A 21,860-nucleotide genomic window follows, 5' to 3' on the forward strand; every position below is an offset into this window, starting at 1 on the left:
ATAATTGGCACACGAGAGTAGCTGAAGCCATGGAAGTAGAAGGGATCACCTATAAAGAATATAAGACCAAAGTCTAGACCTTAGTGGAATCTCAGGGCACATTCAAGGGTTAGACAGAGAAGGAGAAGAAGAGGAGGTTGTATCTAGTTCATGAGACTACAATCCAGTGAGGGCAAGTACCAAGTCCATCTTGGTCATCTCTATACCTCCAGTGCCTAACAAGGGTGCTACATAATGGATGCTCAGTAAATATCTGTTGAATGAATAACTGGTTGGTAGTGAAGTTAAAGGAAAAAAATGTTTCCAGAAGAAGACTCTTCAAGAATAGTAAATGCTTTTGAAAAGTCTATGGAAGATAAGGTATGAAAAGTAACCACTTTGATTAGGCAACGAGAAAGTCAACAGTGATCCAACAAAAAGAACACTAAGTGGAGTAACTGAGTAAAAGTCCAACTAGTGGATTAAGAATTGAATGCGAGGTAAGGATGAAAAAAGAGCAATTGCAGACTATTCTTTCAAGAAGTTTGACCTAGGGGAATAAGAGAAGTAAGCCAGTAGCTAGAGGGCTGTCAAGTTACACAAGTGTTTGTATTTCTAGATGAGAGACATTTCAGCTTCTTTGTAAATATAGATATTAGATTAACACCGTAGTTTATAAGAAGCTCTGAATTTATTTGTAGTATTTTAAATAAGTAATTCATATACACAAGAGAATTATCCCAGGGAGGGAGAAATTTATTAGACTTCTGAAAAATAATTTCCAAATATTTAGCTTACGTACATTGGCAGTTTATACTAACCTAAAGGAAGTACTAAGAGGATAACAATAAACTAAAAACCCTATCAAGAAAACAGAAATGACTGGGTCAAAACAATGCTAGAAAAAGAAACTGAAACTAATTTTGGTACTAACGTAATCTGTTTCATTCCCAGTGTAAAGATCTCATTCAAGAGGAAAAGATATCTGGAGGCTTGAGAATGCTATCTTATCTACTCTACAAAAAAATATTTTACCTTTCATATTTGTGCAAATGCTTTAAATGTTTTACTTTAGATTTTGTTTATTAATGTGGTTTTAAAAATTATATATTTAACATATAAATCTGGTATGGTCAGCCTTTAACTATTTGGTTTTTATAAATTATTATTTAGATACTTTAAGATTAGGCCTGGGTAAACTATAAAAGGTAAGAAAACGTGAATGCTATTAGACCAAAAGGTAAGATACAAAGTAAAATAGAAATTACTAGGCAGGGTAGACTTCCAACCTGTCAGAATTAACAAGGCAAAAAGATGTAATGAGTGGGCACAGGGCAGGTTAAAACAAACTGAATGACCTATGCACTCAAAGTTGTTGTTGTTTTTTTTTCTGTGGTACGCGGGCCTCTCACTGTTGTGGCCTCTCCCGTTGCGGAGCACAGGCTCCAGACGCGCAGGCTCAGCGGCCATGGCTCGTGGGCCCAGCCGCTCCACGGCAGGTGGGATCTTCCCGGACCGACCGGGGCATGAACCCGTGTCCCCTGCATCGGCAGGCGGACTGACTGTCAACCACTGCGCCACCAGGGAAGCCCTGCACTCAAAGTTTTAATGACAGTCCACAAAGAAATTAAACTTCTTGCCTCTAGGAAGAACTGGAAATTTTCTGTGCTATTTGGAACTTTAGGGTGATTTGTATGTGTGGTTTTTTTTTATATTTTGCTTTGCTTGGTGTAACTATTTTGAGCTTGTATATTTCCAAAGATATTTTATTTAAGATATTTTAGCCTCTCTGAATCAGCAGCACCTTGCACGTGGCCAAATGGTACTCGGGGTAATGGTGGTGGTGATGATGATGTTATGGGTCTTCACAGTCCTAGAAATAACTCAATTCTAGTATTGCTACAGAAACAACATATTACAAGAGTGAAGTACTACAAGAAAAACTCTATCCCCAAAATATCAGTAGCATAAAAAATACTAAGTTTCTGACCTAATATGCTAGGAGTCCTTACTGAGCAATAATGAGTACTTACTTGAAATAGGGGGCCAGGACTCCCGGTATTCACTACCTGCTTGAGTTCTGGGTGACTTGACCCGAACCTAGGGAGCCACACGAAAATCACGAGAGTTATAATCAGTGGGAGAATTCAACCAAGAAATATAAATCCTAAAAGTGTACCTAAAATATATACTTTTCTACCACATCTTTTTCCGCAGTATATAAAATTGGACATGTTTATCCTAACAATAAAAATGTACTTTTATAAAAAGCTTTTTAGTTTCCAATGTTTTCCCCACATATTTCCCATATATAATGCCAAGTTCATTCGGGGGGAAGAAGACAGAGAATAAGCAGTAAAGGGACGCCTGTGGGTCAAGAACCACAAGTCCTTAGACAGTTACACAGTTGCCAAGAGCAAGAGTTACCGGTGAATTCCCTCCCTGGACTGTCATACCATGATGAACAGTCAGCTCCCCAGAGAGGAAAACCAAAGAGAAAAGCAACTGTAACCTTCAGCAGGGTCTTATATCTTAGCACTGCCTTCATCTACATTAAAATTGATAAGACCAAGCTTCTTTGGGGGAATAAGAGAAACACCACCGAAAGGGGGTTACCCTTCTGTCCTGTTTCCTCTGGGTGTCCATGGCGTGTAGGCGCTCCATGAGGCTGGAGATGCCCTGCTCCAAGCTGTCGATGGTGTGGTGCTGAGGGTCGTGGCCACTGAAGCTGTTGCGCAGGCTGCGGAGGGCATCCCGAACAAGCTGCAGGTCGCTGCTCTGTGGGCAAAAATGTGGTGCTGCTGGCACGGCACGCTGCCATGTTATTAACCACATCCCAACTGCTGGGCTTAAGAAGATACAGGGGAGAGGTTTCCAGAAGAGATCTTTTATTTTTGAGGGAGGAGGTGTAAACTGTAGAAAATTTTCCTCCACAGATACAAGCCCACTGTTTGCCCACTAATTCTTAATTTTGGATAGCAAGTGCCTCACAACTTTACACACCCAACAGATGCAAGAATTGGGGAATGGGGATATGAAAGGCCTACTCCACTGGCGATGGCTAGGGTACTCTTCTGGTTTTGGCTGGAAGTGGCAAGTCTGCACTCAAATCCTAAGCACCTACCCCTCTGTGAGTGACTGAAGCAGCTCCTTTTCCTGCCACTGGAAGGAGAAAACCATTGCTTTGAGGGTTGTGACTGCTGCAGTGGGTCACCTATAGCGGCAAGAAGAAATGATGCTTGTATAATGGAGAATTCCAAAGTAAGGTGTCCCACCTTATTTTTCCTCTTTACACTGGTCACCTCCTGACACAGTGCAGAGATTTTCTTCCCTTTTGTTCACTGCTATATCATCAATGCTTGACACTCAGAAGGCACCACTGAACGCAGAGTGAACAAAATGAAAACCTCGCCTGGAGGCACCAACCTAGCCTCTGCCTGGCCCCTGGAGGGCCTGAGAATGCTGCTCCAGCATCTCCTGCCTTTGCTTCAGTAATAGAACAAAAAAGAACAATGACTAGTATTTTTTGAGCCTAACTCTGTGCCAGGTGGATCTACCAGGACTGTGTTTAGTAACTTAATGGGTTATCTTATGTACTCTTCATAATGGCAGAGAAGGCCACTGTCATTTTCCAGATGAACGTTATTTCTAAGGTTCAAAAGCAAAGCAAATGAAGGTACACAATGGTAAGAAAGTAATAGAGCTGGAATTTGAAACCAGACTTTCTTATCCCAGAACCCGCACTTGTAAGTGCCTCGCCAAATCGCCTCCTGACAAACTGACCTGTGGTGTTGGTTCAGCCCTGAGTCGATAACAGAGTCTCCCTCTTTGCCCTTGTAAACATGGGAGGGAGACCCCGAGTGGAGGGTTACCTCCTCTGCCTCTCTTTTCATACAGTGAGCCAAAAGGACGTCTTTGTGTTCCAGCTCCCGCTCCAGATCCACCTGCAAATCAGACACTCCATCAGAAAAGGACTTGCTCAGGTCACAGGGGCAGGAAAGTCTGTGGCGGAACGTGTCCCCACCTGCTGGTAACTGGCCTCAGAGAGTTTCCGAAGTGCTTCCTCCAACTTGGCCTGGTACTGCTTCAGGAGGCGGTCCTTCTGGCCCAGTTCCTTCTGCAACAGAGACACAGCCTTCAGATGCACGGCAAAGCCAAGGACATCCAACGCTTCACCTGCTGTGATGCAGTTTCCACCTGAGGAAAGCAGAGCCGCAGAGGGAACAGCCCTTTCCTCAAGCTTCACGGGAAGACGTTACATACCATGGGAGCCTCACATGGAGCAAAGGATTCTGGGAAAGGGAAGGAGGACGGGAACTACCATTAGCAGGAGGACCACTGCATGCCGTCCATGCTAGCTAGAGGTAAAGGTTAAGACTGAAGTGAAGTTTCCAGACTCCTAGTTCTGTGTTCTTGCTCCTAGCCATGCTATCTACCTTCAGGGTTACTGGATCAAGGGAACTCAGAAAAGGATTTCCTTGTAGAAAGCAAGAATGAGAACAGAGTACTTAAGTGCTGTTTGAACAACAGCAACAATAGGCTGTTCACCAAAGGTCAGATGGAAATAATTTCCAAACTGATATACATTCTTACTTTATATTCTCCCAAGAGCCGATTCCTCTCGTCTAGCTTCCTCTGCAGATCCACCTGCAAGAAGAATAAGAAAGAATTCGTTGGTGTGGAGTATTGTCTGCCAATCCAGTAGGAAACCAGCTACTTAGTAACTGGAGTTGATGTTGGCAGTTACAGCATACAGCACAGAGAGGGCATGACTATGGTAAAAACACACAGCCGCTCTCCACCTCTTCAGTGAGATAATCAGACTACAGAAGCACAATGCAGCCTCAGTGTCTCAGTGCCCTCAAAGTTGAAGGGCTCGAGGCCAGTGTGGCATGGGCTTTCACCTAGGAACAGAGAGGAGTCTGATGGGGAATAGATCTAAACGGACTGTATACTGTATCCTACTTTGCTACCTGGGGCTCAATGAAGTCCAAGTTCACTCTTTCAACTCACGTTCTGGTTGTGCAGTTCATCTTTGTCCATATTTGCCCTCAGTAGTTCTTGTTTGAGCTGAAGGACAGACGTGTCCTGCTGAGTCAGCCTCTGCTGCAAGGCATCCTGGGGAGAAAGCACACTCACTACTTTGGTCCCAACTCATCAGTCGGTCAGTTATCACTAAACTGGAAGACAAAAAGAGTACAGGGTCGGGCTTCCCTGGTGGTGCAGTGGTTGGGAGTCCACCTGCCGATGCAGGGGACACGGGTTCGTGCCCTGGTCCGGGAAGATCCCACATGCCGTGGAAAGGCTGGGCCCATGAGCCATGGCTGCTGAGCCTGTGCGTCCGGAGCCTGTGCTCCGCAACGGGAGAGCCCACAGCAGTGAGAGGCCCGCGTACCGCAAAAAAAAAAAAAAAAAAAAAAAAAAAGGTACAGGGTCTTGCCACAAGGAGATGAGCAGTAATTTTTCTGTTCCCTTCCAGGACACTAGAATGTAAAGGAAAATCATATCCATTGTCCTACCAAGCTGATGGAAACCTGATTTTTTCCTCCATCCATTACCTGCCCCTACTTTCCACTGCATTGCTGACAGCATGATGGCCTAGAGGAAGAATAAGTGGCCTTTGGGATCAGACAGACCTAGTCTCAAATTACACGTCTACCACTTGCTTACCTGACAGTGACCTTGGACAATGCACTCTCCCTCCTCCCTCCCTGGCTTTCTTCTCTGTATCTTGGGCCTATACATACTCAATCTAGATGAGCTCTTTTGTCCTAGATGGCTGGGCCCTATCACTGTCCGACACCCTGTTCACATAGGAGCCCTGGAATCACTGCCACCCTTGCCTTCTAGAGCCCTGCTGCTGCCCTGCCTCCACTGCCTTCCAGTGCCTAGTCTGGACCAGGATTGGGATTCTATTTCCATGTTCAGAAATGTTCTTAGACTGATGGTTCCTCTTCCCAGTGCCATAGGACCCTACAAGCTTTAGGCTATCTTTCTCTTAGCTTGGACCATCTTGGTTTCCACCAGGCCTCAGACAAGGTGGGTTGTACATACTTATTTAAAAGGATCAGCTATGACACAATCCTCCAACCACGGTGACTTCAAATGGAACTAATGGACTGGAGCTGCATCACAGGGGGTTTGCCCTGATTTTTCTCTCTTTACAGACTGCAGAGAAATGGTGTAGGCTCTGGAAAATGTGGGAGCCCACTCTTAAATATGCTGTCTTGCCATGACAGTACATGGCAAGGTGGTCTAAGATGCCCTTGGCACCAGTGGTGCAGAGGAATGTTTCCTTCCCAAAGTGTGTTCCATGGGATGTTAATAAGTGTTACATGGCGGAGCGGGGGGGGAACACTTCTGTGGTTAATAGTCTAACTTTTTTAGGCCAACCTCTTTAGGACAGACCTTCTCTGGTCCTTTAATATGCTGTTATTCATTGTGACTCTTCAAGCCTATAGAGCACTGCTTTTTATTTGAGCATGAAACATGCTGTTTTCTGGAGTATCTCAAAGGACTAAGGCTACAGAATATACTCTGGAAAACGCTGCTGAGTTATACCCTAGTCTAGCCCATGAATGGGAGTATCGGGAAGAGGAGAGGGAAAAGCAGCAGCTTGAGAACATCTTTTTGCACTTCCAGGTATTCATTCAGCACATATACTCCTACTTGGGTGAAACAGCATATAAGCAAGATTATTAGCTAGATCCCTGTTTGTATTAGCAAAAGACTGGAACTAACCCAGAAGACTATCAGTAGGAACTGATTAAATGAATGATAAGATTCCACATACTGGAATACTAAGGTCTTTATGTACTGAAATAGAACGATCTCTAAGATACATTGTTAAGTGAAAAGAGCAACGTGTCAAACTGTATTTATAGTATGTAATTATTGGGGGAACAATTACATACATACATATTTGGTACTAACTGATAAGAAAGAGAACTAGGTGACTGGGAGGACAGGGCTGGAAGGCAGACTTCTCAAGGATCATCCTTTTGTACCCTTTTAGCTTCAAACCATTTGAATGTTATTAACTATTCAAAACCTAAGTAAATTACGATTTTTAAGAGTATATTCTTCTCAGAACTGAAGAAAACTGACATAACGGATTGTTTTCACACATAGAAACAACGAAGGTGGCAGAGGGACGTGACATCACCGTGAGTCATAACCACCAGAAATAAAGCCTCAGCAACACAGAGGCATATTCCTCCACCTGTCTCACGTCCCATCCACAAAGCCCTCTCTTTACTAGTAGCACAGAGCCTGTGAAAGGCCCCATCAGATGTACACAAGAAAAGACTATAGGACCCAGCTAGCCCCCCAGGACCCACTCTTATCCACAGACTGCTTTACTTTGTAGAGAGTTTATTTAAAGAGTTATATGTCTTTCTTTTTACCTTGATCCCCTGTAAGTTTCTGGCTTCTTGTTTATACTTCAGCAGCTCCTTCTGCAAACCAAATATCGTTAGATCAGATGGTAGCATCTGGGTTGCTTCAGAAGCATTAGCTCATTCCATCAGTAAGAACACAAAACTCAGATATAACCATTCCAAGAAAAATCAACCTTCCACCGAGGCAGAAGGCAGGTCTGCCTTCTAGTAAACAGTAAAGGCTGACCCACAGAAACAAACAGGACCCATTCCATTCTTCCCTGTGGCACCCAGGCTCAGCTGTCCAGTTGTCCAGGCTCAACTGCCCATGCTCTTCCTTGCCAAGAAATAAGTTACCATACATTCCCAAAGGTTCTCATTCCTATATTTAGCCATCCTCGCCAACAGGGAAACTTAATCATAAATCATAACAATCTAAATCCCTCTCACTGAAATATATGATCATATCTTAATATGGCTACCCCCAATTTCATGAAATAATGATCTTCATTTTTAATGTTCAGAAAGGATTAGAGTGCTTCTGTTCTCGAAGAGCGTATTGTCCTTTATGGATCAAACAAAACCACATTTAGCCCGATAATAAAAGACTTAGTTAACCCTCCCTTACAACAGATTATGACTGTTACTAGGAAAGAGATTATAGGAGAGGAACACCCACAACTCAGACTGTACTCTCTTCTTTTCCTATTGCACCCCATCAAGAGTTTGGAATTAACATATCTAAAATGGGGATTCTTGACCTGGACTCCACAGATGGGCTCCAAAGTTACTCCAATCAAAATTCAAGTCAGTGAGTGGGTGTGGGTGCTTTCATGCAAATTTCTGGGGAGAGGGTTAATGGCTGTAGGCATATACTTATGGCCTCAAAAAAGCTAAGACCCACTAAACTAAAAGAATTTTGGAAAGTGTTCATTAAAAAAGACCATACTGGGCTTCCCTGGTGGCGCAGTGGTTGAGAGTCCGCCTGCCGAGGCAGGGGACACGGGTTCGAGCCGTGGTCCGGGAAGGTCCCACATTCCACGGAGCAACTAAGCCCGTGTGCCTCAACTACTGAGCCTGCGCTCTAGAGCCCGCGAGGCACAACTACTGAGCCCACACTCCACAACTACTGAAGCCTGTGCACCTAGAGCCCATGCTCCTCAACAAGAGAAGCCACGGCAATGAGTAGCTCACATACTGCAACGAAGAGTAGCCCCCGCTTGCCACAACTAGAGAAAGCCCACGCGCAGCAATGAAGAACCAACGCGGCCAAAAATTTTAAGTTAATTAATTAATTAATTAATTAAAATTTTAAAAAGTTCTCATCGCAAGAAAAAAATCTGTAACTATGTATGGTGACAAATGTTAACTAGGCTTATTGTGATTATTTTACAATATATACATATGTTGTACAGCTGAAACTAATATAATGTTATGTCAATTATTTAAAATATGACCATATGGATATTAGATCCACTGTTTATTTTAATTAAAAAGATGAACAATATGAAACATTTCAAATATACAGAAAGGTATAGGCAATAATGACATAGATACCTATTACTAACCACTGAGATTAAAAAGGTATCACCTTTTTGCCATATTTAGGACATATCTCTCTCTCTCAATTAAAGGCATAATACAGGTACAGCCAAAGTCTTGAGCCTGCATCCTTCCCTGCTCCCCATTACTGCCCTGAAGTTGGTGTGTAATAGTCCCATAAATTTTTTTCAAAGGGCAAAATGTACATTTCCTGACATACCTTTAGGTCCTGATTCTCCTCCATACTCTGATCCAGACGACTTTGGATTATAATCTGAATGTAAGGCAAAAAGAGATGGTTATGTACCTATGCTGTAAAATTCAGAGGCCATTCATTCAACAACTATTTATTGAGCAGTTATTAGATGCTAGCCCTGTACAGCGGCTGCAAAGAACAGGAAACAGTCCCTGCCCTCCAGTGATGCATATGGCCGGGGTGGTGTGAGTAGATGAATGTGGATAAAGTTTAGAATGAATATGTGTGTGTTGTGTGCAGGGGCTGGGCAAGTGGAAAGAGAAATGACAAGAGATGAGGCTCGAGGGGAAAATGGAGCAGGATGATGAAGGCCAGTAAGGGCAATGGGGAACTGATGAAACGTTTTAGGCAAAGGGATGACAAAATAAAATCTGCTTTGAAGTCAAATTATTCTTGCTGTTTTATGGAAAATGAATTAGAGGAGGACAGGACAGGAATCAGGAAAACCAGTTAGAAGGCCACCAGAATACTGGACGGAGGCCTGAAATTAAAGTAGCAGCTGTGAGAATGGAGAAAACTGGATGAAGATATTTTCAAAGTATACTGAAAAACTTGGTGACTAACTGGATATAGAGGGAAGGGCCGCAAAGGATTCCAGGATGAGATTCAGATTTGTTTTGGGTATTTGGGTAGATGGATAGTGATAAAGAACAGAAACCTAGAAGACAAGTAGTTTTGGGGGTGGGGAGAGAAGGAAGAGAAAGGTATTTAATTTAGGACTCATTGAAATTGAGATGCTTATGGGGCATATAGTGGAGATAATCAACAGGCAGGTGCATGTTACATTTATAAATGTAGAACTCCATGGAGAGAGCTAGGCTAGAAATAAATATTTGAGAGGCAACATATGAGACAGGTGGGAAGCAAGTGAAGCCATGGCAGCAGGTATTACCCAGGTGAATGGGTAAGACAGAAGAGGGCCCAGAGTGGAACCCTGAGAATCAGCAACATTTAAGGCACAGGCAGAAAAAGAGAAGATTCAAAGGGGATGTGAACTAAGAATGCCACCTGCCAAATCAATAAATAAAGACAGCCATCAAGCCACCGCAGGACAACTGCCTGGGCGGTGAGCCCTGAGGGAACTCAGGGTGGAAACAAAGAATGCCCGCATCTAGCAGTCAACTGCTGCAACCACCTCTGAGGAGACTCAGGATGAGAAAGCGCAGGATCCTGGCCCCAGATAGCTGAGGTGCACATCAAAGGAACGACGTCAGTGAGACCAGACTCTTGCATCTTCCCATACATAGAAAAGCGCTGAATTCCTTGAAATACCTGGTTTTCTTTTATTAAGAGTAACCTTTTGGGCTCCCCTGGTGGCGCAGTGGTTGAGAGTCCACCTGCCAATGCAGGGGACACGGGTTCGTGCCCCGGTCTGGGAGGATCCCACATGCCGTGGAGCGGCTGGGCCCGTGAGCCATGGCCGCTGAGCCTGCGCGTCCGGAGCCTGTGCTCCGCAACGGGAGAGGCCACAACAGTGAGAGGCCCACGTACAGCAAAAAAAAAAAAAAAAAAAAGAGTAATCTTTTGATGTTCTGACTACCTGTTTTTGTTGCAAAAACTCCTATATATCCTGGCTTCCCCCCTTCCTCTGTGGAGCAGTCTCTCAGAGTTACCTGAGATGCTGTGTCCTGGGCTTAAGTCCTTAGTTTTGTCCTTAAGTCCTCACCGAATGAAACATAAGCCTTGACTTTTAGGTTGTGCATTTTTTATCAGTCGACAGGGACCTGAATGTAGACTCCACGAGGAGAGGGTCTGAGGTCTGATCTGTCCTTCAGGTGTCTCTGGCTCTTTGAAACAGTGTCTGGGACAGTCAGCACACAATAAATATTTGTGGGAGAAAGGAAGAGTAGTCAAACATATATGAGGAAAGCCAGAAGAGTTGAAGTCAGGGAAGAGAGCATTTTAAGAGGGCACAGATGAGTGTCCAATGCTAAAAATAAATCAAACACTCAAACCAGATTATTCAGTGTCCAGTCACAAAAGAAGGAGCTCACCAATTGTTCCTCGGGATTGACTCCTGGTTCACAGAGGGCCAAGGGCCTCTCCTGTTCATCTTCGGGTAAGGATCCATTGAGCAGTAAGGCCTGGACAACCACAAAGGCAGAAAGAAACTTAACTCCCATCAGATGATGGAGTCTAGAGTTGGCCTTGGTAAGCTCATCCCAAAATGAAACCACAACTGGGCTTCCTCTAGAAATCTCCCTGGTAACTGTGGACCCTGAGATACCTCCAGCTGCTCATCCTGAATCTGTCTGGAGTGCTTTTGTCCGGCTGGTGCTCCAGGCCTCTCTCACCTCTCTGGATACACCTGAACCCTCTGCTCCAAGGCTCCTTGGCCCCAGAAAAAAATTCTAAAAATAAATTTTCCTTCCAGAAGCGACATTTCAAACAGGAGCTGTTCAAACTGAATTTTAGCAGCTGGAAAGTGAACTCAAAACAGTGTAGAATTATCCTGCCATAGAAAAGTTTATTATAAGGAATTATTTGGAATACATTTAGAGCTTGGACTTGGGTTTGTTTGATTCTTGTTTGATTTAATAATTCTTCATTTTTGCTCCCTAGGGCAACCTGGATAGAACAAGAAGGAAAATGTATTTGCAGAAAGGTGTCCGTATTTATTTCAAGGCCTCACACCAGGCTTTGTTTTCATTAGAATATTGGCGGTGGGGTGGCGGATGATGCAGATTTACCCTGAGGCTAAGGAAGCTCAAACCTCAGGGCGCCTTCCCAGTCCTGCCCCTCCCAGGGTCCTATAGCTAACATTGTCGTCATAATCTGTAATCTTAAATCTTAAAGAAGGCCCCCCCCAAATGGTATGCTTTAGGACCCACAAAACTTGGGTCTACCCCTGCAGGTAGGTACAAGACCTACGGGCTCAGTGAAAGATTTAAAAATCTAGCACCATTTTGTATCACAATTTTTTCTCAATCCAATCCAAAGAGAAGAGATACAGAGGTTAAACCTTGTTTCAATAAATATAACATAAATTACATCATAAATGTTGGTATATAAAATCATTTTAAGACCCAGCCACTACCAAGTCTACCAAGTACTAATTAATAATACAATTTTAGCCAAGCGAATGAATTTGGTTATCCCAGGAGTTGTGGCAGGGACCTGGGGAGAACGACACTACAGAAATATGGACTCTACTGTCAAAGTGTTCACCCGGCTCTAATAACGTACACTAAAAAGTCAGAAATCCTGGACGTGGCTCAGCATGCAACTTGTTCATCACTGAAAGAGTTAAGAAGCCCAGTGGATGCTGTGAGCCCCATTGTATTCTGTAATGGAACTGAATTCTCATTGTGATCCTGTGGCTGTGAATTAAAACTCCTCTGTTTGCAGGGAATATTAGGATGCTGACTTTCTGCCTGTTGATTCTCTTCTTTTTCTGTCTAATCCGCTATGGGATTTCTCCCAGATTGAAAAATGCAAACCAAACTGAAAACCAAATTGATGGATATCTATGTTCATACAGTGAAATTATCCTGGGAAAAACCTGGTTGAGTACAATCCCAAAATCCTCCATGCTTTAATCCTTCCTATTAAAGGACAGCACAAAAAAACCATTCCATTAACTAAACCATTCCTTATTGGAGGGACAGAGAAGGGAACTAAAAGGCAGACATTTAAAAATACAGAGCAAATGAGGGAAGAGCAACAACCTCCTTGGGAATGTTTAGGCAGTAAACGTTCCTCCAACCCCTCTCAGTTCCTGGGGCATACATTATGCAAATTATTTTACCACTGCACGAATCTCCCTTTTTCTTTAGGAACGCTTTGTGTCCCCACCCTGTTGCTGGCTGGCTGGGAGTACGCCCTCCACCGCCTGCAGGCTGCCAGAGCCACTCACATAATGTGGGCTTTGTTTACGTGTCCATAAATATTTGACAATTCAGAAGCAGTGCAGTTCCCAGCACAAACAGAAAGGAATATTCCTAGGCAATTTCAGGGTCATCAGAACACTATAAGGGCTCCCCCAAACAGGGACAGACACACAAAGACGGAGGACTGAGGGGGGTCATTCAGGGTAGGAACTAAGTCAAGTGGGTCAGTTGGCCTCTGGGGGAGATTTGCTGGCACAGAAGGTATAGGAAAAACTGAAGGGCTTTGTTGCTCTTCTACCTGATCATTATGCCCTGGCGTCCACTTACAAATGCACTAAGAGTGAGCTAAATCCCTTAGCTAGACCAGGCAGAGACCTGCAGCATTACTGGCATGTACAGCCTTCCTGACGGTGAATTCCTAGGAGAAAATCCTGACTCTTCACAATGCCATTCTTCGGTGAAAGCTGCCATTGCAGGTCTGTGGCTGCAGACAGGGGAGAAACCCACCCACAAAGCAGAGAGCCAGAGTAGAGGTTTGGTAACGGTGGATATGGCTCCCATGCTTGCAGAACTCCTAACAGCCATGCTGTCAACAAGAGTCCCTGAGGCCCATTTAAGCATACTCACCTGTAAGGGATTTTCTGCTCTTCGCGCACTACTCCCCCTATGTAAACTCCCCAATTCTGACCTCATACATAACTGAGTCAGTTTACTTTCAACTGATCCGAGTGACTTAAAAATAATAAACAATTGGTGTGGGAATTCCCTGGTGGCCCAGCGGTTAGGATTCAGCGCTTTCACTGCCATGGCCAGGGTTCAATTCCTGGTCGGGGAACTAAGATCCCACAAGCCGTGCAGCGCAGCCAAGAAAAAAAGAAAAAAATTGGTGCACCGAAGACAAACTATGAGGCAAAGAGCTACCTGTAATCCTGATATCATTTTCTTGGCTTCCTCCATTTCTTTTTCCAAATGTTCTTGTTGTTCCAACAGCTGTTCTTCCCATGAAGTCTCCAGATAGGGCCGGGGGCTGCCTGGTCTCCAGTCCCGGGATAATGGAGAGTCTGTCTCCTCTACAAGAGGAAAGGAGGGAGTACAGTTCATGTTGAAGAAAACTGAGCTGCAGGCAGAAAGCAGTCACAATCCTGCGTGTTCACAGGGCCAGGTCACCTGCCTGCGGAACCTGCCCTCACTGCACAGACTGGACTCTCCACCAGGTGGGGTTGTGAGACAGAGAGAACTGGCCATTGACAGACTCCAGGCTCACGGGAGTGACACTGTTGTGGAGATCCATCCTCTTTCGAACCTTAAGGAAGCAATAAGACTCCCTGGGAATCTTGGTATGGGACAGATTTTCCTCTTAATTCTCTAGAATTGGCATTCCTAGTGCTTGATCCTGCCAGCTACAAAGGGGGAAGCTGTCAGAGGCAATGAAAACAAAATTCCTGTTGGTTGCTCTGGAGCTTTAGAGGGAAGACCTCAACTCAAGTTCCTTTGACCATTCTGCTATGACTGAATCCCTTTCACATATAACATTGTGTGAGTCACAGAGGAAACAAACCATACTTGTACAAAGTGTTTCATATCTCTCTCTCTCTCTCTCTGGTTTTATTTCCCTATCTTTACAGTCTCTTTGCTCTGAGTTCATTCATAAGAATGAATATGATAAGTATAATCCCTCTGGGTTGTTGTGCGACTAAATGAGGTAACCTATGTGCAGGGCCCGTGGTAGCTGGTTCAGAGCCAGCACTCTGTAAAGGCCTCCCTCTCCCTCCCCAGGGTGCCAGGAATTTCTGACTCAGGAACAAGGCTGACTTTTTAGTACTAACGCCAGGGCTAGACAGGAAATGGAATAAGGAAGAATTTAATTCCAGTTTTCCTTCAGAGGGCTTCAGTTTCATTATATCCCTTACAGGCAAATAAAACTCTAAGTCTTGTGCTTCACTTCTTCCATGCTTTCCTCTGTGTTTAATGTAAGGAAAAGATCGACCGAGACAGAGGAAGAAGTCTACACAAAGGGAACTCTGGTCCTTTCTGTAGCCTTTATACCAAACATGATGCAGACCTGCTCTGTGCTGTATGTTCTCACAGACGCCTCACCTCCTACTATATATTCCTGGCCCCAACTTAAGTTAGAGAAGCACTGAAATTATTTGCATAACACAGAAATAATAAAAACTGTCAACTTGAGTAGGCTTCTGCCTGTTTTAAAGTCATCTCCTAATTCATAGGCAGCCGGCTAATGAACAGCCTGTCTACACTGCTGCAGGATATTTGACAGCTAGGACATCAGAAGTGACAATCTATGAGAGGATACAACATTTACTGGCTACAAAGCATTAGAGCTCTCTGGAGTGGACCCTGCATGCACAGAATATGGAGGGAGAAGGCCAAGGAGACAGTCAGGACCCCCAGACTCTTGAAGCTGTTCCTTGAGCCAACCCAGGCAGGCTGAGAAATAGTACCTGTTTTGTTCTCTATTCCTTCAGAGGGAATAATCACGAAATCTGCCTTCTCCTCTGACTGGGTTATAATGGAGTCGCTCTTTGCACTGTGGATAGGACTGGGGGAAGTCAGGCTGTGACCGAAGGAAAAGAAAGAGAAACAATTATTGCGAACCGTTGTTTAGAAGCCAGCTTTCCTAATTTATCCCAGAAACGTGTTCTTATTCATCTAACTCCTACTGCCTGACACGGTGCCTGGCCCACAGCAAGAACAAATGTTTGTAGAATGAATGATGAGCTTGTTAAATGAATGAAATGAATATTGAATGAATGAATGACCCAGTCCCAGGAAGTCTTTTCCACAACAAGGCTGCCTTTAACCCTAGCTCACTGAGAAGAGATTTACCAGAAGGATGGATAATCCAGCATTTTAAAGAACTCTAAGTTTTGTTTGGTTTGGCTTTTTGTTTTTGTTTTTGCTTTTTACTTAACTACCACCTCCTCTACCATCATCCCTGGGCCCAAGTTCAGGGGCTGACGTAGTATGTGTTTTAGTAGCTTTGGGAGCTGGAAGGAAAATCTATGGCAGATCAGCTCTGGGCTGATCCCAAAGTAGGGGACAGTGTGGAGGGTGCCTGAGAGGGGAGAAACTGCTGGGGTGTGGACAGTGCCAGGCTGGGCAAAGGAGCAGTGACGTATCAACAAAGCTAGGACATGATACAGAAAAGGATAATATGTCAAAAGGGGAAAAGACCTGCTAGGGGATGGTAAAGGTTTACTTGATTTACTGCCATCAAGGAGTTATTCATATCTCTGCCACACTATTTTCAAATTGTCATCAGAAACCCTGCAACAATTCTTAAATTCTAGTATAACTACTAGCCTTGGAAGGAACTGTTTGCATTTTTAGGGAAGCAGGATTTTAAATCTCCAGAAGCAAATCTACAGGACACGATGGGAATGTGGCCGATGCTTCCATCTGAAGAGCCATCTTTCTTTGCATCACACCTTGAGAACATCAGCACTGAAACAATCTCAGGGGTTGTGGGGTCTGCAGACCCAGCCCCCTCTCAGGAATTCCTTCCAAATCCATCACCCAGACAACAGTGAAAGTGTCTTGGATTCATTGACCCACTTAATGTGCCCCTGAAGTCTCCCAGGCTAATCCTCCCAGCCACGATCAGGAGTTAACATTTCATCTTCCTAGAAACCACCAAAAACAAGAGCCAAGCGCAGTGGAGTTAGCAAGAGATTTCAAAAATCTCTGAAGCAGCCTGAGGACTAGTGTCTCAACCTCCTCGTTGTCCGGAGTTTGGGGCTTTGGTGGGAATGACCTCAACCAGTAACACATCCTCATTCTTATTAGAACCACAGAAAAAATTTTCGTTCTTTGCTTCTTCAAATTAAAAAAAAGTCACTTAATCATATCTCTAGATCTACAACCCAAACAGGCAAGATGGGTGGAGATAGGCAAGAAGTGGTATTTAGAAAAGGTAGCTGCTTCACAGAACTCTCTTATCCATCTTTCACCACTTAGGCAATCTGACTTCCAGGCCAACATGCATTAACTGCCAGAAAAGCATTAGTCTAAGGGTACTATGTCATTCATAAGAAGAACAGATTTATGACTCTTCAGGCCTCAGCATCCGCCTTCTTAGAGCAATGGGGATCCAAGTGCAGAAGGAGGTCTGCACCAGCTGCTCCTTTTTGAGAAATGGTAAGACAACACTTTCTCAGCTGACAAGGTGTTATGGCTGACATGTTCCCTTGCTTGCATTTAGCTGGACCACTAAATGTGGGTATGTGTGAGACGAAGGGGTGTGGGGGAGGGGTGGTGTGAACCTAGGATGCAGGCGGAAAAATGCTTTCCTAAAAGCAGAGACGCATGCTCAGCTCCACTGGCTCCCTCCTAAGTGAGCTGTCTCCCATATAAGGGCAGAAAGAGGCGGACGTCTGCATATCCAACCCCACTGGGGGAGTGGCAGGGCAGCCAAAGGAAAACAACATTTCTCTTTCTTGAATTGGGGCTGCCAGTGTGTGAGGCCACAGAGAGACAAAGCCATGAAACTAACTGGCCAAGTCAAAAGGTAAAGGATCTGAGGAAGAAAAATCCTGAGGCACATGTCAGAGCAGGCATCTTGCCGCCTCCCCAAGAAGAACCTCACGGATGAGGATGGTACACTAAATCCTCTGCCTCAGGCCAGACAAAAGTATTTTAATGCTAATTAATTATATGATTTAGGCTCTCCCTGATTCGCTTTAAAACCCTATCTTATCAACAAGTAATTTCCTACTTGCCATCATAATCCTGTCAAGTCAAGGAACAAGTGAGTGCAAACTGGGTCTGACTGATACATTATTAATTCCCACAGGTCTAACATCTCTCCAATCTTACCAGACAAACAATCTCCCAGAAAAGCTACCTTCAAATTAGAGTCAAATCAGTTTTTTTTAAAAAAACGGGTACTGGGCCATATGAGTTCTGTTCCGTCCTGAAGTGCCTCCTTCAGTAGAGACCAGACAGTGTCAAGGTCCACTCCTTCCCCTACGCTGGTTGCAGCTTCCTAAACCCATGTCTTTTACAGTGATAATCCCAGGCCAGCAGCCTGTTCTCCCCAGTATAGCGCCCCCACCGATCCCCGCCTGTCTCTGGCCAACAGCATCCTCCAGTCCTGGCCCTGCTGCCACCCATGCCCCCCACCTCCAAAGCCAAAGTGGCTTCACCTCACCATTTGACTTGCGTCCCTCCCATGGTCCCCCTCGTGGCTCCGGCTTCAGCAAGTCGGCTTTCCGGGGTGAAGTGGGAGGCTGAAAGTCACAGCGCTCCCCAATTCGGGCATGTCTCCCCGCGCTGGGGCCCGAAGAACGACTCCACGGGCAGGCCAACTACCAGAGCCGCTCGCCCCGGTCCCGAGAGGGAGGAGGGAGGACAGAGAAGCAGGCGTCTCGGCCCCAGGGACGGGGATGCTCCCGGCTCTGAGGCGCGCTGTCCCGGCAGCTCAGACACTGCAGCAGCCCAGCCTCGGCGGAAGCCGCCTCCCCTCGCAGGCTGCGGGTCCCCGGCAGCGGCATCGTGGTCTCCGCGGCCGCGCGGCTCCCGGCGTGCCCCCGGGCGCAGGCATTTCAACCCATCTCCGACCCACCGGAGAAATGCTGCCTGCAGCTCCGGCTGCGCGGTCGAGTCCCGGGCGGGCGGCGGGCGGCGAGCGGGCGACGATCCCAGCTCCGCACCGCCTCCCCGGTCCCACCCTCCCGACGCCCTCCCCCGCTTCCCAGGCTGTCACTTGCGGCCAGGCAGCGCCGGGCTCGGACCCAGGCTGGCGCTCGGCCGGCCGACTGAGCTCCGGGCAGAGCGGGGCGGGGCTGCGGGGCCCAGCGGGAGCCCCTGGCGAGGCACCGGAGAGGCCGCCTGTCGGCAGAGGGAGGAGTCTGTGGTCCCGGTCTGGAGAAGCCCAGAACTGATCGCGGTGCCTTCTCTTCTCTGAACCCTGCCTTCGTGGGCACGGAGGTCGGAGTGGGTCTAACCCGGCCCCTTGTGGGAGGGGGCTTCCCCGGAAACCCGCCGAACGCCTGTCTCCCCGCACCGTCCCCTCGGGCGTTTCATGTGTTCTTTTTTCCCAGCTAAGGATCGTTTTGCTTGGATATGGTGAGAGGCTGGCCCGAGGTCTACAGGTCTACGAAGCAACAGGCGGGCAGTCGGGCAGGGCTTTGCCAGGATGTCTCTCAAGGAGCAGGGGGAGGGGATGGGACATAAGGGCCTATCTTTCCTACCTTCTGAACCACTCCCCGTTCTGAATCACATACCAGGGACCTCCTGGCCTTCATGGATCACTTAGACATTAGGTGGACTCCCCCTGAGTGGGGGGTGGCGGAGGGGGGTGGGGAGTGGGACAGAATGTGCCAGAGCCTTCTGGGTCCCAGCGTGCTGCCTGAGCATCCCAAAGAGGTGAGTGAGAGGTTGGCTTAGAAGAAAACGACCAAATCAGGAAGGAGAGAAAGAGGAAAGCAAACTATTCTCTGACCCCTCGCCTAGAAAACTGTCACTGTTGGCCCACTGAAGCCTGATTTCCAATGGCCCCTAATTCACACGGTCTCATACCCCTGCTCCCAGTCTGAGTCCTGCCAGACAGGAGGAAAGCAGGTGCTCTCAGGAAAAAATCCAGACTCTTTATTTCTCTCTCTAACTCTGGCAAGCACTATCAGGCAAAGAAAAGTAAAAGGCCTGAAGCCATGCAGGAAGCAACAGATCTCATTATACAATGAAATATCCTTTGATTCTATACCAAGTGATAGTCCAAGCAGCAAGCAAGGAAGGAATGGTTTCGATTCTCAGTAAAAGCACATCTATTGCTTAATGGATACAAGGTTTCCCTTTGGGGTGATGAAAATCTCTTTGGACTGGATAGAAGTGATGGTTGAACCATATTAATGAAGGTACTACATACCCCTGAATTGTACACTTTAAAATGATTAATGGTTCATTTAATGTCATGCGAATTTAAAAAATAAAAAAACCACAACTACTAAATGTGAAAATTAAAGTCGAGCAAGGTTACCAGTATATTAAAATGATGGAAAGAATTCCATTTGCAGTGGCCTCAGCAAATTAGAAAATGATCCTCAGCAAATTAGAAAATGATCCATCAAACTAAGATGGAATTTTATTAGGAAAAGAAATAGGAGGAAGAAAAACACATAAAATACATACATATTAGATAAAGAACAATTAGGCTTAACTAGAACAGACTAACCCTGGGTTGAGGTAAGAGAGAAAAGGTTATAAGAGCATAAATTAAATATGATTCAGCAATGAAATGAAGTTAGTAAATAAGCTAACATGATCTGGGGATGTGTTTATAGGAGCATGATTTACATGGGCCAGGAAAGTAATCTTTTTCTGCCACTATACTTGGCATTGATCAGGCTTTTATGAGAGCACTGTGTCCTGTTTTGGTCACTGCATTTGGCTCTAAGGGATATAGACAACATTTTTCAGCTAGAGTCACACACATTGTTAGCCCACTCAAATGTGTACTAATCGGCCACAATTCCCAGCCCTGCAAATGAAAGCTGGGAACATTCTAAAGGCTGTAAGACAACTCTGCCCATTTTCTCTTGCTATGAGCTTTATACAGCCTTCTCAGGCCATAACTTAAGAGTCAGACTCAGGCACAAAGACAGTGCAATGGAACTGGCTCTGACAAACACTGGCAGCTGATATGCAAATATCAGAACCATCAGGCTGGGCCCTAGCAGGTTCCAGTCGTGCCCCCACGTGGACACAGCGAAGCACTGGCACTGGTATGTAGGAAATTCACAAGCATCCCAGCCTACCCTCCTGTCAGCACAAAACCACAGACCGTGCTGAGGGCTACCCCTTTAAAGCCAAACATAAACTGAGGGAAAGAGAAAGGGCTTCAGTGCCTTATTGCCTGTTGCATTACTACCTGAAGCCGACAACCCTGAGAATCCCCACAATTCAGCTCTTAGGGAGGACTGTAGTGGTGAAGAATCAGAAGCCACAGTTACCTGGAGCAGCTGGACTCGGACGGGGACCTTTGCTGCCCTTCATACTGCTGCACCAGGGCTCGCACGCTCCAGCATGGATTCTCAATCTCCTCATCCACGCTGCTGTTCCTAAAGGCAGAGGGCACCAGCAAAGGAGAAGGTGTCAGTCCTTCAGGTCAACCCAACAAGTACTGATAGACACCACTTTGGGAGCACTATGGGAAAAAGGACGAATAAGGCAAAGCCCCTGCCTTAAGGACACTTGAAACCTAGTAAGAAAGGTAAATACAAAAAAACAGTAATTTCACCAATCTCTGCAACACCTCAGAGTCGTGTTCCCTCTCAGCAGACGCACTACCCACAAAGCGTTTCCTGCCATGACTCTCTAGGACAGCCCGCCCTTTAGGATACACTCCAGGGGGAGACTCAGGGATGAATCAGGATGTTGCTGCCACGTATATCTCCCAGTGCAGAAAACACACTGTGCCAAAGGCATATATTTAAAACTCTGGGGACTTCCCTGGTGGTCCAGTGGTTAAGAATCCTCCTTCCAATGCAGGGGACATGGGTTTGATCCCTGGTCAGGGAACTAAGATCACACATGCCACGAGGCAACTAAGTCCATGAGCTCTAGAGCCTGAATGCTACAACTAGAGAGAAGCCTGCGGGCTGCGATCAAAAGTCCGCGCGCCACATCTAAAAGATCCCGCATGCCGCAACTAAGACCAGATGCAGCCAAATAAATAAATACATGAATATTTTTAAAAATAAAATAAAACAAAACTCTGCACACCAAAGCAAAAAATTACATATACGATTCCTTTACTTTCTACTAAAGGCAAAATAAACATCTCTAAAAGAAAGGGCCTTTTTTCTCTTTTGGAGCGCCCTCTCCAACCTCCACTCCATGCTCTTTTCTGCAATG

At 45.7% G+C, this 21,860-nt stretch overlaps 1 protein-coding gene across 6 annotated transcripts in view; it reads right to left on the reverse strand.

Annotated features, from left to right (window-relative positions):
* The window catches only part of DIXDC1 (DIX domain containing 1), a gene marked incomplete at its 3' end in the record, with an annotated part of 76,674 nt that overhangs the window by 14,963 nt on the left and 39,851 nt on the right, over positions 1-21,860 (reverse strand). For 3 of the 6 annotated variants that reach the window (XM_081240956.1, XM_081240955.1, XM_081240954.1), the window contains 13 exons: positions 20,957-21,064; positions 15,449-15,561; positions 13,908-14,056; positions 11,151-11,240; positions 9,121-9,174; positions 7,386-7,436; positions 4,993-5,097; positions 4,573-4,626; positions 4,004-4,096; positions 3,852-3,923; positions 3,104-3,193; positions 2,596-2,757; positions 2,013-2,079 (listed from right to left, as the gene is read on the reverse strand). In XM_081240956.1, the coding sequence (XP_081097082.1) occupies positions 2,013-2,079; positions 2,596-2,757; positions 3,104-3,193; positions 3,852-3,923; positions 4,004-4,096; positions 4,573-4,626; positions 4,993-5,097; positions 7,386-7,436; positions 9,121-9,174; positions 11,151-11,240; positions 13,908-14,056; positions 15,449-15,561; positions 20,957-21,064 (1,208 nt within the window). Of the gene's footprint in view, positions 1-2,012; positions 2,080-2,595; positions 2,758-3,103; positions 3,194-3,851; positions 3,924-4,003; positions 4,097-4,572; positions 4,627-4,992; positions 5,098-7,385; positions 7,437-9,120; positions 9,175-11,150; positions 11,241-13,907; positions 14,057-15,448; positions 15,562-18,156; positions 18,646-20,952; positions 21,065-21,860 lie in introns of those variants that run through there. The other 3 variants (XM_081240958.1, XM_081240957.1, XM_081240959.1) reach the window with 3 other exon arrangements.

The sequence above is a fragment of the Mesoplodon bidens genome, assembly GCF_964165515.1.
Source record: "Mesoplodon bidens genome assembly, chromosome: 7".
Lineage (NCBI taxonomy): Eukaryota > Metazoa > Chordata > Mammalia > Artiodactyla > Ziphiidae > Mesoplodon > Mesoplodon bidens.